Here is a 14985-nt window from a genome sequence, read left to right as displayed (position 1 = left end):
TCGGGCTTCTCAATGCTGCCCCACTCTGGGGCTGGGGTCTATGTACCCCGTATACAACCCGGGGTCTGTTCCCCACCCGCAACCCATGGGGTCTATGTACCCCGTATACAACCCGGGGTCTGTTCCCCGCCCGCAACCCACTGGTTGCGCTCAGGGGCCCCACACCTCTGGGGTCCCTATGAGGCCTCCTCCAACCCCTACAGCCTCACCCAAGCCTCCGGTGTAATATGCAAGCCTGAACATAAACTAGAGCCTCCTGGCTAAACCATAGTGCCCAATCCTCTCAGGGCTATAGTGAGCTATACTTGCAAGTCAGGCTTCTTGCTATATCTCAGCCAAGGGAGCTCCTGCCTCTCTGTTTGCTGGCAGGGAACTGCCAGCCTGGTCTTAGCCCTGGGCTTTATAAGGGCCAGGCCCTGCCTCCTACAGGCAGCTGGCTCCCCTTAGCTGCCCCGGCAACCCGCAGCTGGGCTCGTTACCCTGGCGACACTCAGCTGGGCTCATTATGACCTGCCAGGGCTCTGTCTCTCTCCCTGGCAGTTTCTCCCCTCTAGGAGCAGGCACTGAGGTGCTCTGCGACAGGCATATACTGCTGCTTTATACTGGCACAAATTACATTGCAGGGAACCCAGTGGTAGATTGTCCATCCAGAAGGAGACTGTGGCATGAGATTTGTAACGATGGCCTTTCAAAAACTGTATACAACAGACCCATATACTAAGGTGGAATGATATGGATCACCATGACCCAGGAAGCACCTCTAGGGGAATGCCATGTCTTTTGAAGATCTACCTGATTTAAGTAGAGAGGAGCATGGATATTTTGCCCTTTTCCTTCTAACCTCATTCTCCTATTAGCTGGCTGAAATACATTTGGCCCTGCCTACCTTTAACCCATGATGTAACATTTAAAAGGGGATACCTAATGGTTAACGGCTTCCAGTTCTGGTTTGCCATCTTCATGCATAATGCATAATCAGATACTTTGGCATAAAAATGTCTCCCCGCTCTATAACTGCTAAAAATAATTCAGCCTGATTCTCTGTCAGGTGTCTTTGTACAATTCTAGCTCACCAACATGCTTACAATTAGTTCTCTTCAAAGATGGTATTAAATCAGATCTTTTTGTTGTATCAGAATTTCTTCTAGTCGGCAAATAAACAGGAAATAAACATATGCATGTTCAAACTTATCAAGGCAAATGTCTTCTCTGCTGCCTCAATTTGTAAATTTGTATAACTGTATATATATACTGGCTTGTGCATTTCAAGAATAGGGAAAGTTTTGCCTTTGCAAAATAAGGTCCATGCTCATGTGCACTGATCTGTTGTGCTTGTTTCAAATAAACTTTTTGATTGAAAGTTAAACCAGGGTAATGTCACTGACCCATTCTTAGTCTCTTAGATTTCAGTCTGAAGAAAGCATATAAGAAATTTTTCGATTAGTTGGTGTTTGGAATTCTTGCTGTATTGTTAGCTTTGTTTGGACAGATTAATTGAAGATGTTACTTTTATGCCTTGACTGAATGGTCATGACATTTTAGATTCGGCTTTCTGGTAAAAGTACTCCCGTTTCTGAAATTTAGAATCCCTATGTTTGCATACACTTGCTGTTTTTATACACAATATTGATGGTTATATCTGTTGAGGACATGAAAATGCCCTTCAGGAGAGTTCCTGTTCAATTTAAAGTGAAGAATTTAGAACCTTAATTCTGCAAGGATAGGTATGCTTAGATTTAAGCAAGTGAAACCTGTTGAATTCACTGGGACTCTTCACTTAACAGTACACTGAGCACATATATGAGTGTTTGCAAGATCAGGGCCTAAATCTAATAGTTGGATTTTATTTTGAAAATATTTGCTCTAAAAACGGTTAAGTATCCCTTTAAATATACTAATAATACACAAGTAATATTTTTCCACCTGCTGTGATGTGGTGTGCAGTTCTGGAATGCCATTCTTCCTCCTGGCTTTGGACCATGGGCATTGTAGAGATGATATTCTTAGTTTCCTGGTGGCAGGGGTCAATTGGAGGTCATTCCAAGAATCCTCTCCAAGCATTTGCAGGTGGATGTTGAGATCAAGGCTTTAACATTGAAAGAAGGGATTGTAGGATAATGAGGATGGTGGAATAGATGGAAGAATTATGGTGGAAGTAGATAAAAGTCCTGTGTTTTATTTACCTTATAGTCCTATTTGTAAAACAGTTGTTTCAGCTCACAGAATACCTGAGGCCTTTGTATTACAAAAAGACAGTGAAAAATAACATTGATATAGTGGGTGATATACTTCTCAGTAATGCCTCAAGTCACTGCAGCTTCCTCACTGACTAGCCTTTATGGAAAAGGATATGAAGCATCTGTTTTCTGAAACAGATTTGCTTTGTTTGGTCTAACTGTCTGTTTACCATTATTAGTCTGCTGATTTCTCTATATTGTAGGCTTATCAGATAGAAATTTATTTAAACGCTCATCTTTTGATCTTTTGAAAATGCTCTCTTACGTACCTCAAAGTGTGTAATAGGTTAAATTGGAAAACTACATAATATGGAAGACCTTACTTAAAAGAAGGGTATTTAAGGGCTTCATCCTACAGACTCTGACTCACATACGAAGTTCTAGTACTTTGAATTTTATGGGATTACTCACAGGATCACATGTTTTCAATATTGGACTTCAAGTTTGGAAGTCAAGGGAAAATCACTGGATGCTATATATCCTCCAACATGGATAGATATATACACATACACAACATAAGCATCTTAATAATCCAGTAGGTTTATCAATACTAATTTATAGCCATAGGATTTCCAAAAGCATCGAAGGAAGCCAGGTGTCTTGTTCTTATTATAAATCACTGGAGGTAGCTGTCTGATTTCTAAGTGCTTTAAAAATCTCTCACCCTTATAGGTTGCAACTACATTTATATTTGAGACCCTTTTTCAGAAGCACATGAAGTACAGCATGTATTATTGTACATATGCTTATGTATATATATACCCTTAAAATATTTTATGTGTATACATACATGTACTAAAATGGAGAGAAATTGACATATTCTCTCTCTATGTAACGCCATCAATATGTACATATTTAAAATGCTTTCCTGAACAATTTCCATCTAAAGCAGGTTTTACTTATATTTAAGCACAACTTTAATACAGAAATCTAAAAACTGTGTCCCTGTTGTTCACCGCTGTGATATGCTCTCCTGTCGCAAGACTACTTACTAGATTGCTGAATCCTCACTATGTTACTGTATAGTATGTTTTAATAATGCCCCACACTGTTGAACCGAGCAAGGAAACAGCAAAGATATGTGGTTTTAAAGAGGAATTTTAAAATTACCCAAATTCCTTCATGCACAAAAGTCACTGTTTATAGTTGAAAAATATTTGGAGTGGTTGGCCAATTATATTACCTGGTAGCCAGAAATTCAAGATATGATTAAATTTATTTAAAGATCAAAATCTGATATTAGAAGCCTGTTTAGAATTCAGTGCATAACTAATTACTTTTTTTCTCCCAATTATTTAGCAAGCACTAGTAAACTGCTTGTATGGTGACACTCATAAGTTTAATAAGCATATGCATTAATAGATTTTTTTTTCCTTTTCGAAGGTTCACAGACACAGAATTCAATCACAAGCTTCTTGCATTATAACTTCCAATATAACATCAGGTTTTAATAAGCCTTCTGTTTGCTGCACACATGTGCTTAAGACTGCCTGGAAACCAAATCAGCAGAGAGAAGGGATTACTTTAGATTACTTTGAAATATGCATTGTTTGAAATGGCCTCTGGTGACCAGCTTTCATGAATGGCTGATTTTACTTGTGGGGCACGTCATCTGGCTTAATTATATCACCCTTCTTTGTAGGACAAGTGAACTTCTTGGCTGTGTTGAAATAAGAAATTTTAAAACAAAGTAAATTAGATGGTGAGAAAATAAATTTAGGAAACAGTGAATTATTAGAAGTTTGTAACTTAACAGAAAGCACTGTACAAGGTGATGGATAGGCTAGAACTTTCTCTTACAACAATTTTTCAGATAGTGTTCAGTTAGTATAAAATGTGAAGCATCCTGTATTCTGATTTTTTTTAAACTGTTTGATTCAAGATTATTTTATGGCACTGCAGTAAAAACTATTTTCCTCTTGCCAAAAAAATTGATTTCTTATATAACTATAGTCTGAGAATTTTATTAAAATTTGTTTTGCCCCATGGTTACTATATGCTATATAGTTGGAATTTTTTTATCCAACAAAAATTCTCCTTGACTTGCACACAGTTAAAGTGGATTAGAAAGTGTGAGTTATGCTTTCAAGTCACTGCATGCTTTTTTTCTTTTAAATCAGACTATGCCTGTATTTGTTTGTGAAATTATAGTGTAAAAAATTATTCTAAGGTTATGAATCTCTATGCCTGCAATTACTTTAAATTATAGTTAACAGCTATATTAATATAACCTGAGGCTCTGATGAAACATTCAAATAATGGACAGATTATATTTTGAAGGTGACCAGATAACTCCAACTGGTAAAGTATATTGTAGATCAAATAGGTATAGATTAGACCTAGATAGTAACTACATTCTTTGTGTTCCCTATAAATCCTATGCTTTACAACTGAGACTAGTGGATTAACCTTTAAAAGAGGTGGTAGATCTTTCTGTTTCCTGATTTTGTTGCACTGTAAATGTATTTTCTATAGCTGAAGGCTTGATATCCCACAGGAAATTGAACTGCAGATTTACTCTGTGTGATAGTCTATGATTTCTATGCTTTTCTATTTGAAGAAAAAAGTGTAAGACTTAAGCAATGTTAATAACGTTCTCAACTCCTAACAATAATGTCTGCCAGCATTTTTTAATGGAACCACTTGAAAATAACTGTGAATTCAGACTTCTAATTTTTATTACTGCTCTAGAAATTTACGGCTGGTCAAGACAACATGTTTTGAAAGGAGAGTAAAGTTTTCTAAACTACCATGCTGGTTTGATGCAAATTTAATATCTAGTCTTACATGGCCTTTAATTATGTCATCTTTTACTTTCTGCACAATTAATAATTTAATAGCTAGCTCAAATCTTTATCACTACACTTGTTATAACTCAAATTATGATAAGCACAAAAGCATATGTTCTATCTCTGATACACACATATAATGGTATCTGTGTCTGTGTGTTGAAAAAATAATTTAATCTTTTTTGCGTATCAGAGCCTTTCTGAGCATAAAACTCCCACTGACTTAGAGATGTGCTTATGGAATTGTTAATTTTGGATATTTCAGAATCATTCTTTATTGGGTTTTTTCTCAGCATCTTTAAGGAAACAACTAAAAATGACAGGCATAAAATATTGATTCTGATTTTCACTGGATTACTGGTTGTCCAAATCAGGTGAGATCTAGCTAGATTTTCAGAATTTTCTGTGAGACTTGCCATTCTGTGCTAGATGGGTGGGTCAATTTTATTGGCCTCTAAAGCTATGGTGACAGTTTTAAAACAGTCTCAAGAAGTATAGAGTCCCATAACTGCTTTATTATGAACAGCCAGACTTCCTTGTGGCCTCTGTCATTTGCTTCTCTCCAGAAGCTCTGGTTTTATTGACAGCTGTGAAAACTAAAATCAAATTCCTGCCAGATTTAGCTAAACTACTAGTACTGAGTCAGATGATCAACATTAACGTCTATCAAATGATACTGACCACCATGTCTGGGGTCATATAGGAATATTCTCTCAAGGTAATTGGTGTTGATTTGTTTTCTTCTAGAGCATCATATAAGAATTTTTTTTTTTTCTGAGATTGTGACTTGGCTTTTTCCCCCTCCCCATCATGTATTATACAGGATAACCTTTTTTTTAAAGGAGAAAAGGCAGTTTATTACACAGGCTGTGGTAAAAACCATCATGCTTCTTATGTCCTATGTGTTTGGTTATTATATTTTCCTTAATAATACCATAATAATAGCATTGGTGTGCTCATTTATAGCTCCTCATGATATATCAAAAACACCTTACAAAATCTGATTAAGGTTTACAGAACTCATGTGTGGCATATATGTAGGTTATATATAATTAGCCTGTTTTTACAGATAGGGAAATTAAAGTACAGAGAGCTTGACTTGTCCAGTAAAATTTTAGATATTGGGTGAGAATAGAACTTCAATTACACGAGCAGAAGTCTCTTATATTAGGACTTCTGTTGTACCTAATTTATGTTCTGTGATCAATAGGTCCACAATAGACACAGTTACTACAAAGATCTCACAGAACAGGACAGCCAGATCTCGCAGAACAAGATCTTACAGAACAGGAGATCCAGAACCGTATCTCTGGTTCTAGTGCCTCAAAACCACAGGGCACTACCATTTAAGAAATCTACTATTTATGAAATCTCCGTCAGTTGGCACTAAAGCCCTTCTTTCATCTCTGTGCCACTAAGGCAGTGGTCCCCAACCCGAGGCTCATGAACAGCATGTTACTCACAGAGCCAGCTCACTTCCTTAGAAAATTAAAAAGTTAAAACAAGTTGACAAGGAGTGAAAAATTATGGAGCTTCCTACAAATTGTAGCATGCTGTGTATTTTTTCTGTAGAAAAAGGAAGGTTGGAGTCTTGTGATATTTGGAAGCCATGTCTCTAAGATATCAGGTGAAAAATTGCCCTCAGGCCATATCTCCAGGTTATGAAAAAGAGTGAAAAAATATCCCAGGGTAAAAGGTAAAATATAGCCTGCCATGATACAATGTCTATGAAAAGTTTAATTGAAACCTAGCAAGTGTTTTATTAAAGCTGTTCACAAGATGGTGCCCTCAGTGAACAACAATCAAGATTCCTAGATATGTCTAACTTTCATAGGGAAAACACTCAGCATTGAATAAAATCAGCCCTTTTATATGGTGTCATAAATCAGGAGCTAAAGACAGGGGCAGTAGAATCACAAATTACTTCTGAATACTTTGCCAAAATGTGTATGAAATGTGAGGAAAGTTTCTTACAATGGTTTTCAAGAGTGAAGTCCTCAAGTGCACCCATTGCATAAGTACTGTAGGTTCTTCCTAGTTCTTCACCACTATACTTTAAGCCTCTCTTGAAGGAGCTGTCCTAAAGATTTAGCGGGGCTTCAGTCTCCATGCCCATCAGTCCGTAAACCATCTGCTGAAATTATCCATGAAGATACAAGCTAGAGTGCTAAATTGCCTTCTTTTTTTTAACCATTGGATGAACATTGGATGAATGAGTGCAAACATTGGATGAATGAATGCAAATTAAGAACTAGTGATTACTAGAACTAGTAATAAAAAAGAATTACTATAAACTGAAAATTATATCTAAATGAGGTAAAATGGTCTTCTTGGATTTTCTTATGCCGTGGTTACATATGCACTGACAACTTTTCAGTTGTCATATAGGAAAAAAACTTTTAAAGTTCCCATATAGCATGTATCAAAGTTACAATCCATGTTTTCATTTACCATTCTGAAGAAAGGCAACTTGTAATCAGGTTTTGATTTTTTGGATACTACACAATGCTTTAAGTTTACTTTCCATGTATGAAGTAAAAAAGGTCTATTTTAAAATTTCTCCTATTTTCAACTATTTCTCAAGACAAATTGCAGTCTCTCTAAGGGCACTTGTAGACTAAGACCAAATATCCAACACAAACATTGCATCCTTGTCTCCTCTATCAAGCCAGCATTTTGTCTGTTTTCTCCTTTACTTCATTTCCTTCTCTAGTTGGAAACCAAGCTGTGAGAGGATGACAGGTTTTACAAGGTCATTTTTGAATAAACAATTGTCTGTGCAAAAAAGGATGCAGTTATTCAGAGTACTATGAATGACCAATGATTGCTGTGCTCTTGTGCAAGAATCATTAAGTAAACTTAAGGTCATTTTGTTAAGTTTTAGATCAATTCATATGTTTCCCTTCTCATATCAAGGAAAAAGACACAGTTGGTAAGTAACTTCACCTTTTTTTTTCCAGAAGAGAATTGTATGACCAGGGTGTTGACTTCATAAAATAAAATTTAAGCTAAGGGATATTATTTTAATGACTGTCTAATGTAGCCCAAACAAGATGAATTGAAGAATAGTTGCTAATGTTGGTTAGGATTGGTGTAAATTTTATTAGCACTGAGGTGTAATTGTCAGGAACTTGCAGTTTCATACTGCAGGGGATTATTCCAACACATTGGTGCCAATGTTTGCTCAGTGTAGTCAGGATGACTGCACTTTCTAGGTCAACATTGTCTGAAAAAGTTTGCTGTACAGTATAACTGATGTAAGAAACTAAACACTGAGTCTCACTTCACATATCCTTTCAGGCTTTGTGAGGTGAGTCAAAGTTTTGCTATTTAAAGATCAGGCATTTAGAGAAATTGTATTTTTGCTTTTGCACCAAAAGCATGTGATGTCTGGTGTCTGTCAGAAGAATGCTTATTTCTTCAGTAATCCTATTCAGTGCTTTTGTCATTTTGTACATGAGTTAGGACAAACGCATGGAAGCTTGAAGTATTTTTAAAACTGAATCCACATTAATTACACACTTCCCATTTACTTATTATCTCGGTGTCACACAATCACTGCCTAGCATTTAGTTTTAAATGCTGATCCTGTGTGCTGGCTTTGCATTGCTAGAATGTCAATCACAGACTGGAATGTCTGTTGGTGCACAGACAGTATAACTTTGAAACAGACACTTGAATTCTTGTTTTAAAGACGTTCACACTCTTCTGCTGTAATTACAGCCTGCCACAGTGAGGAGCATGAAACTGTTTATAGGGTACCTTGTGAAGCTTAAAATAATAGGTGTGTGTGAAAACAAGAACAGGATCTTTTTTCTAGCAGTCCAGTGTCGAGTCCCTTCCACTCTGCTCTGTTGAGGTTTAAAGCACCTTCCTTTTGTTGTATTTTTAGGTGAGTGATGGGGCCCTTTATTTTCTTGCTGTGCATTGCTTGCATTAAATTAGCTCTCTGTATTTGTCTGCACTACTTAATGTTGTATATCTAAAGATGAAGTCTCAGGTGTGGGAGTAGAGATCTTCTGATGAATTGTTCTTCATTCTAATTAAGGCTTGTGCAGCCTAGTTTCCTATGCCGACTTTCCCAAATGATTTTTTCCTTATTTTTTCCAAATGAGGAGGCAGCTATAGTTCCAAAATAAAACTAACACTGTCATCAGGTTAATGCCCTAAAGTGAGTGGGCATTACTCCAAGCTTTTATTTCCCCTCTATTGAATAAGTTGAGGGTTTTTCCAGGGCTTCAGTCAGTAATGCAAAAAATGTTAAAAGAGTAAATGGCTAACCTCTCATCCCAAGGCCAATCAATCATTTTCAGTTGCAGGTTTAAATCTGCTGCAGCAAAGCAAAACCTCTGTGCTTGCATCAAGTCTTACAAAAGCAAGGCTGTTTGACAGACTAGCACTGAGAGGGGGTTCTGATAGGCATACTGAGACAAGTCTGGAAAGAGACTATTGAGGACAAGGGTTTGCCAGAGGTACTGTGCATTATAGATGATGCACTCAGTTGTACTGTTGATTGATGAGAGACAGTGACGTGCTTTCACAATGCTGGATAAGATCATCCAGACTGTCACCTAATATGAGCTCTCCTGTCAGCAGAAAGATGACTTTTTAATGTAGCAGTACAATGCAGATTACAAGTGACAGACTTACTGTCCTCTTTCTGCTTTGTGAGTGTTTAATCTCTGATGCAGGTGAGTTAACGTAAAATAACACTCTTATTTTCCAGGTGCCACCAGCCTGAAATAAACACTTATTTGGAGAGTTTTTGGAAAATTCACCTAATAATGATGTGATGGTATAGAAATTGTTTATCTGGAGATAAATCTTTAGTCTAAACAACAGGGAAGACATTATTTAAACTGACTGCATAGGCATGGTGAATCTTGGAGAGGGATGTTCTATTTTGTTATTTTAGGATAGAAAAGAGAAGCTGTGATGTTCAAGTCTGGAGACTTACTTCAGAGCACACAAACAGTTATGAGGTCTTAGACTGACATGCCTTCTGCTTTTTCTTTCTTACAGGGCTCCTCCTACTGATGTTCTGAATACTTTTGCATCATAGCAATTCATTACTGTACCAGGACCTGAATTTAAGGTATACTGCCCTATAAAAAGATGGGAAGAAAAAGTATGTATTATATACTGGAATATATGCATTCAGTGGAATAACTGGAATCAAAAGTAAAATAAGAAAGTGAAGTTGCAAAATGCCTAAATTTACTCTTATAAAATGACATAGTTTAAAGCTATTATTAATTTATATGACTTAGAATCACGTTTACTTGTCAGATTTGCTTTTTCTGGGTATTGCCTTTACCCATATGATTTTGCAAATTTATTCACTGTTTTAACATAATTTCTTTTGCTCTTTACAGACCTTAGGGGGAAAAAAGATCAAGCACTTTGGGACTAGAGGAACTACAATGAAGTATTCTTGCTTTGCACTCTTTTTGACTGTGCTCAGTACTGAGTGGATAAGAAGTCTCTGTTCAACTGTCAAATCTCCAAGGTTCAGAGGACGTGTGCAGCAGGAACGAAAAAACATCAGACCAAATATTATTCTTGTACTCACAGATGACCAAGATGTGGAACTTGGTGAGATATAATTGTTACTTTCTTTATTTCCTTTGTACACATAATTCAGTATCTTTCTGCTTCCTGATATCTGACATCCTGAAATGTATCTGTCCTGAAACACCCTCAAGCATATGAGACAAGACTGAAAATTATATGGATAAAAATTGCTTTATATATATATATTTTTACTGATTATCCCTTTTCCTGATTTAACTCAGCCTGTTCCATTTTAGGAGGTATATATCCAGCAAAACTTACTATGTTATCCTAAGAATGCACAAAAAATATGGTAATAAAAATTGCAAAAAATACAAAACCATTTAAGAATTCAGACTGCCTCAAAGAGGAGGAAACTCCTTTCATGAAATTTGTTATTTTATGATGGGCTGCTTTTATATAATATTCTTAAAATGTAAAGCTATTTTAAAGTTATCTATGCCATGGTACCAGATGGATGAAAATTTATATTCTCTTTCTGTTTGTCATATACCATGTCTGGTCTGCTATAATATATACATATGCAAAATTGGCCTAGTTTCAGGTTCTGTGTTTATTATTTACGTGTAATTGTACATGCCTTAAAGTCTGTCTATTTTCATTCTCTGTCATGTATATGATAGCAGATCAGTCTTGTTGCCATATGCACATTACATTTTTGAGAACAGCGTGGGCACCCAGGTAGGAAATGATATTCACATACTTTTCTTGAGGGGACAAAAATTTATAACATTTACAGGATGTTTCTGGAGTCTTTCTTTGCATGTTTTCCCATAAGTAAGCTATAAAAAATATTAACTCCAGCTGTGCAAACAACTGATTTTTTTGGTTCACTGTCTGAACCAAAATATCAGGGTGGGAGAGGAGGGAAATATTTCAGGTCAATCCAAAATATATATTTTTTAAACTTTTCAGAAAATTAAGGTTAAATAATATCATTTCTGTTTGAAATGAAACATTCAGTTTTGAGAATTTTAAAAACTTTAAAACTATTTTTTCCTGCACAAAAGTGCAGGAAATTGCTAAATGGAATATTTTGGTTTGGAAAATAAAAATATCTGCTCTGTGTTAAAACAACGTGTTTCAACTTTTGGGGAATTTCCCAGTGTCCTTTCTGACCAAAACAGTTTGCCAAAATTGCTTTGAATTTTACTAAATGTTTCTGTTGATCCAAATCTGCATTTGTCAGCAAAAAATGTTAACCAGAAGAAATGGCTGAGCTCAGTATCAGTTAATTAATTGTTCAAGCTATTATTATTTTTATCTTTGTCAAATTTTGCTCATGACTTTATATAACCTTTTTGCGGCCCTAAGGCTGTCATTAATAACAAGTATATCCCATTTTAAGGCTAACCCTGTTATCAGGTATTGTGCACTGAGTTCCAGGTTTGGGCTTTTAGATCTGTGACTGTCTAAACTATTTTATGTCTTATTCTAATGCTTATTCTCTCTAAAAAGACAACATGATAAATAGCCATTTTTCCAGTGCTTGAAAAAAAATCCTGTATTACTAGCTTAAAATAACCTATAGTTATTGTGTATGTATGTGTCTTTTAATTGCAGACATTTTAGAAATGGTTAAGTCCTGGCCTCTGTTTTTGTGATTAGTGAGTGCCCTATTCCATTAGGCCAATGACTCTCAACCAGAGCGCTGCTAGATCCCTTTAAGGGTGCCCTGGAGTGCTGTGCAGTGTTAGCACTGTTAGGTGTGCAAAGACCTACACATGATTCACAACATGAACACGGAGTTTTCAAAGAGGAATCCATGGTGTCAAAAGCATTCCGACCTGTTTTGGTCTTTCTGAGTTCTGTGAAACTGAAGAATTGTTCTACTATATTACTGTAGTGAAAACAAACAAACAAACAAGTAAAAGCTAAAAGCTCATATTTTTGGAAGGGTGCCTTGGATCTAAAAATGTTGAGAATGCCTGCATTAGGCACTGAAGCCAAAGTGCAGAGTGGCCATTTGGACAGAAGGTGCATTACAGTACCTCCTATAATCATAAAAGCAGAAGAGAGGATTACATATATTATAGGAGAATAGCAAAGATGCACCAAGGCTTTGGTTCATATTAAAGAACTACTATCTTAGAAAATTGCATAGGAGATTCAGAGGCCTATGGCTACTATGCTGGATCTGTAGGCTATCTATGCACGTGCCCGATGCCTGCTTCAACACATTCTAATTAGAATGATTAATTGAGTGTGCTAATTTGCACACTCCAGCAGCTTTGACATCGCATGAATTCAGCATCCCTGCACTTCAAAATAGCAGTGGGGCACTTTAACTAAAGCTCATCAAACAAGCTTTAATTAAAGTGCCTCCATCGCCATTTTGAAGCGTGGGATGCTGAATACACGAGACGCTGTGGATGCTTTAATTGGCTCCCCGGGGCCCCTCCAAATAAAGGATCTGCCCCCCCCCCCCCCCCCCCCCCCCCCAATCCTGGAGCACATATAAAGACTCCCATAGTACCTACTACAGCTTTTCTTGCATATCTGCTTTACTTCTCAGTTGAAGAAAAACTGTGCTCCACAATACCTGCATCATTTTCCCTGGACACAGTAAATTTGCATGTCCTTTTTGTAGGTGATATTAATTCTGCCTCAGGACCCATAATATCTGATTCTTTGCAGTCTCAACAATAGATCCTTCTGTTCATTTGACAGATTAAAGATGCACTCATGTGAGTTATAACCTTGCCCTTTGAAAGCCTCAGGTGAGCAAAGCTAAATTTCACACAAGTGAGAGCTGCTTATGCTAAACATGGTGTCAAGTCTAGGATTTATAGAATGCAGCAAACTAGATTATTCAGCATAGATTATTTTCTATTCTATTTTGAGCATAAGTATTTCTAATATCTCCTCAAAATACATGCTTTTTTAATATATAAAAATATATAAGATATATAAGTACAGCAAAATATTCATTCTCCTCCCTGCTCTAAATCATAGCACTGAATAAAACAGTGGAGTAAAATACAAAATATAATGTCCAGGATTAAGGGAAAGAATTATTATAGCTTATAGTGATTTAACATAAGCAATTAGTATTTGAAGTTTTGTGATCAGTTTTTATTAAGAGGAACTGATCATGCAAACATGTTTATTTACAAAGAATGTACCTAGAGTCCTTTTTCCCTGAGTGTAATAGGATCTAACATAAATAGACCATGTCTTTGCTCATAGTTCCAAGCCTCTTTTGAACCAGCACTCTGTCCAAAAATCTCTCCTCCTCAGTTTTCTCTCAACATTGCAGTACAAGTTCTTTGAATGCTCTTTGGAGTTTCCTGGCTGGCTTCTCTGTCTGTTTCTGTGGTATTTCTGCTGCATCTCCTTCTCAGACGTATACAGCTTCCTCAAGCAATACTCTGCTTCCTCCATTTGCTTCATTCTTCAGTAAAATCCCTTACCCAAGTAGCTCTGGTTCTTAAGCCTTCAATCTGGCTGTTCTTTTGTAGTATGGCTTCTATTTTTTTAGCTACCTATTCTAAAAAGCAGCTTAGTTATTACATAAGCAGACAAGGTACTTCGGGTAAATCCAATATCATTTATTAGACTGAGTCAAATAGTTGGAAAAATTCTTCTTTGTAAGCTTTCAGGTATAAATACCCTTCACCAGGCTGAAGAAGCATCTACAGTTGGTGTGTGCTCTTACAATTATAATATTAATTATTACATTACATTTCTCATAAATAAAGGGTGGCTATTCAGTCAGCTACACCAAGGATTTTTCAACCTCTAGCATTAAGAATAAATCATATGGCTAATGTCTTAAAGATGTTGGGGCTACTAAAATCTCATTATGATTTCCAGTGAATAGAAAAATATTACTAGCATAAATACAAGCGGTTTTACATTGTTCTATTTTCTGATACCAGATATGGGGTTTTTGATGGTTTCTAATTTTGTGGAAGACAAAAGGGAAAAGCGGGGGAAAACAGATGACAAAGACAAGGCATTTGTAGGCATTTGTAAATGTGATGGGCATTCACTCTCCCTCCATACCTAGGGCCCCATCTGCCACTCAGTGAAGCCCATATAAGGATACCAATTGGCTTCAACAGCAGTTGAACTGAGTCCATAATTTTGTAAAGTAAAACATGTTTAATGCAAGGAGGAAAATTATGTGATTTTATTCTTCTCAAATTAGCATATGATTCATTCTTGAAATAAAAGTTAATCTCTTTTTATGAATGAGGGAAAAGGCATATTATGTTCACCTGCTCGAAGTAGCAACTTTCAAGCTGGGAAAGCTAGAGCTAAAGAAAAGTTTTGAACATAGGTGTCAAACTTAAGGACACTGGGGCTCCTAGAGGGATCAGGAATTAGGGGGCAGGATAAGCAGGGGCAGGGTGTACCACCAAATTCTCAGCTATAGAGCC

At 36.5% G+C, this 14985-nt stretch overlaps 1 protein-coding gene across 2 annotated transcripts in view; it reads left to right on the top strand.

The window, feature by feature from the left end:
• The window catches only part of SULF1 (sulfatase 1), a 187666-nt gene that overhangs the window by 86413 nt on the left and 86268 nt on the right, over positions 1-14985 (top strand). For both annotated transcript variants that reach the window (XM_025215238.1, XM_006033440.3), the window contains exons 4-5: positions 10049-10121; positions 10402-10621. In XM_025215238.1, coding sequence (XP_025071023.1) covers positions 10450-10621 — 172 coding nt within the window. In that variant the 5' untranslated portion in view covers positions 10049-10121; positions 10402-10449. The remainder of the gene's footprint in view (positions 1-10048; positions 10122-10401; positions 10622-14985) is intronic.

The sequence above is a fragment of the Alligator sinensis genome, unplaced genomic scaffold (assembly GCF_000455745.1).
Source record: "Alligator sinensis unplaced genomic scaffold, ASM45574v1 scaffold71_2, whole genome shotgun sequence".
Lineage (NCBI taxonomy): Eukaryota > Metazoa > Chordata > Crocodylia > Alligatoridae > Alligator > Alligator sinensis.
Note: the sequence above shows the minus strand (reverse complement) of the source record. Positions and strands in the feature narration are given on the sequence as shown.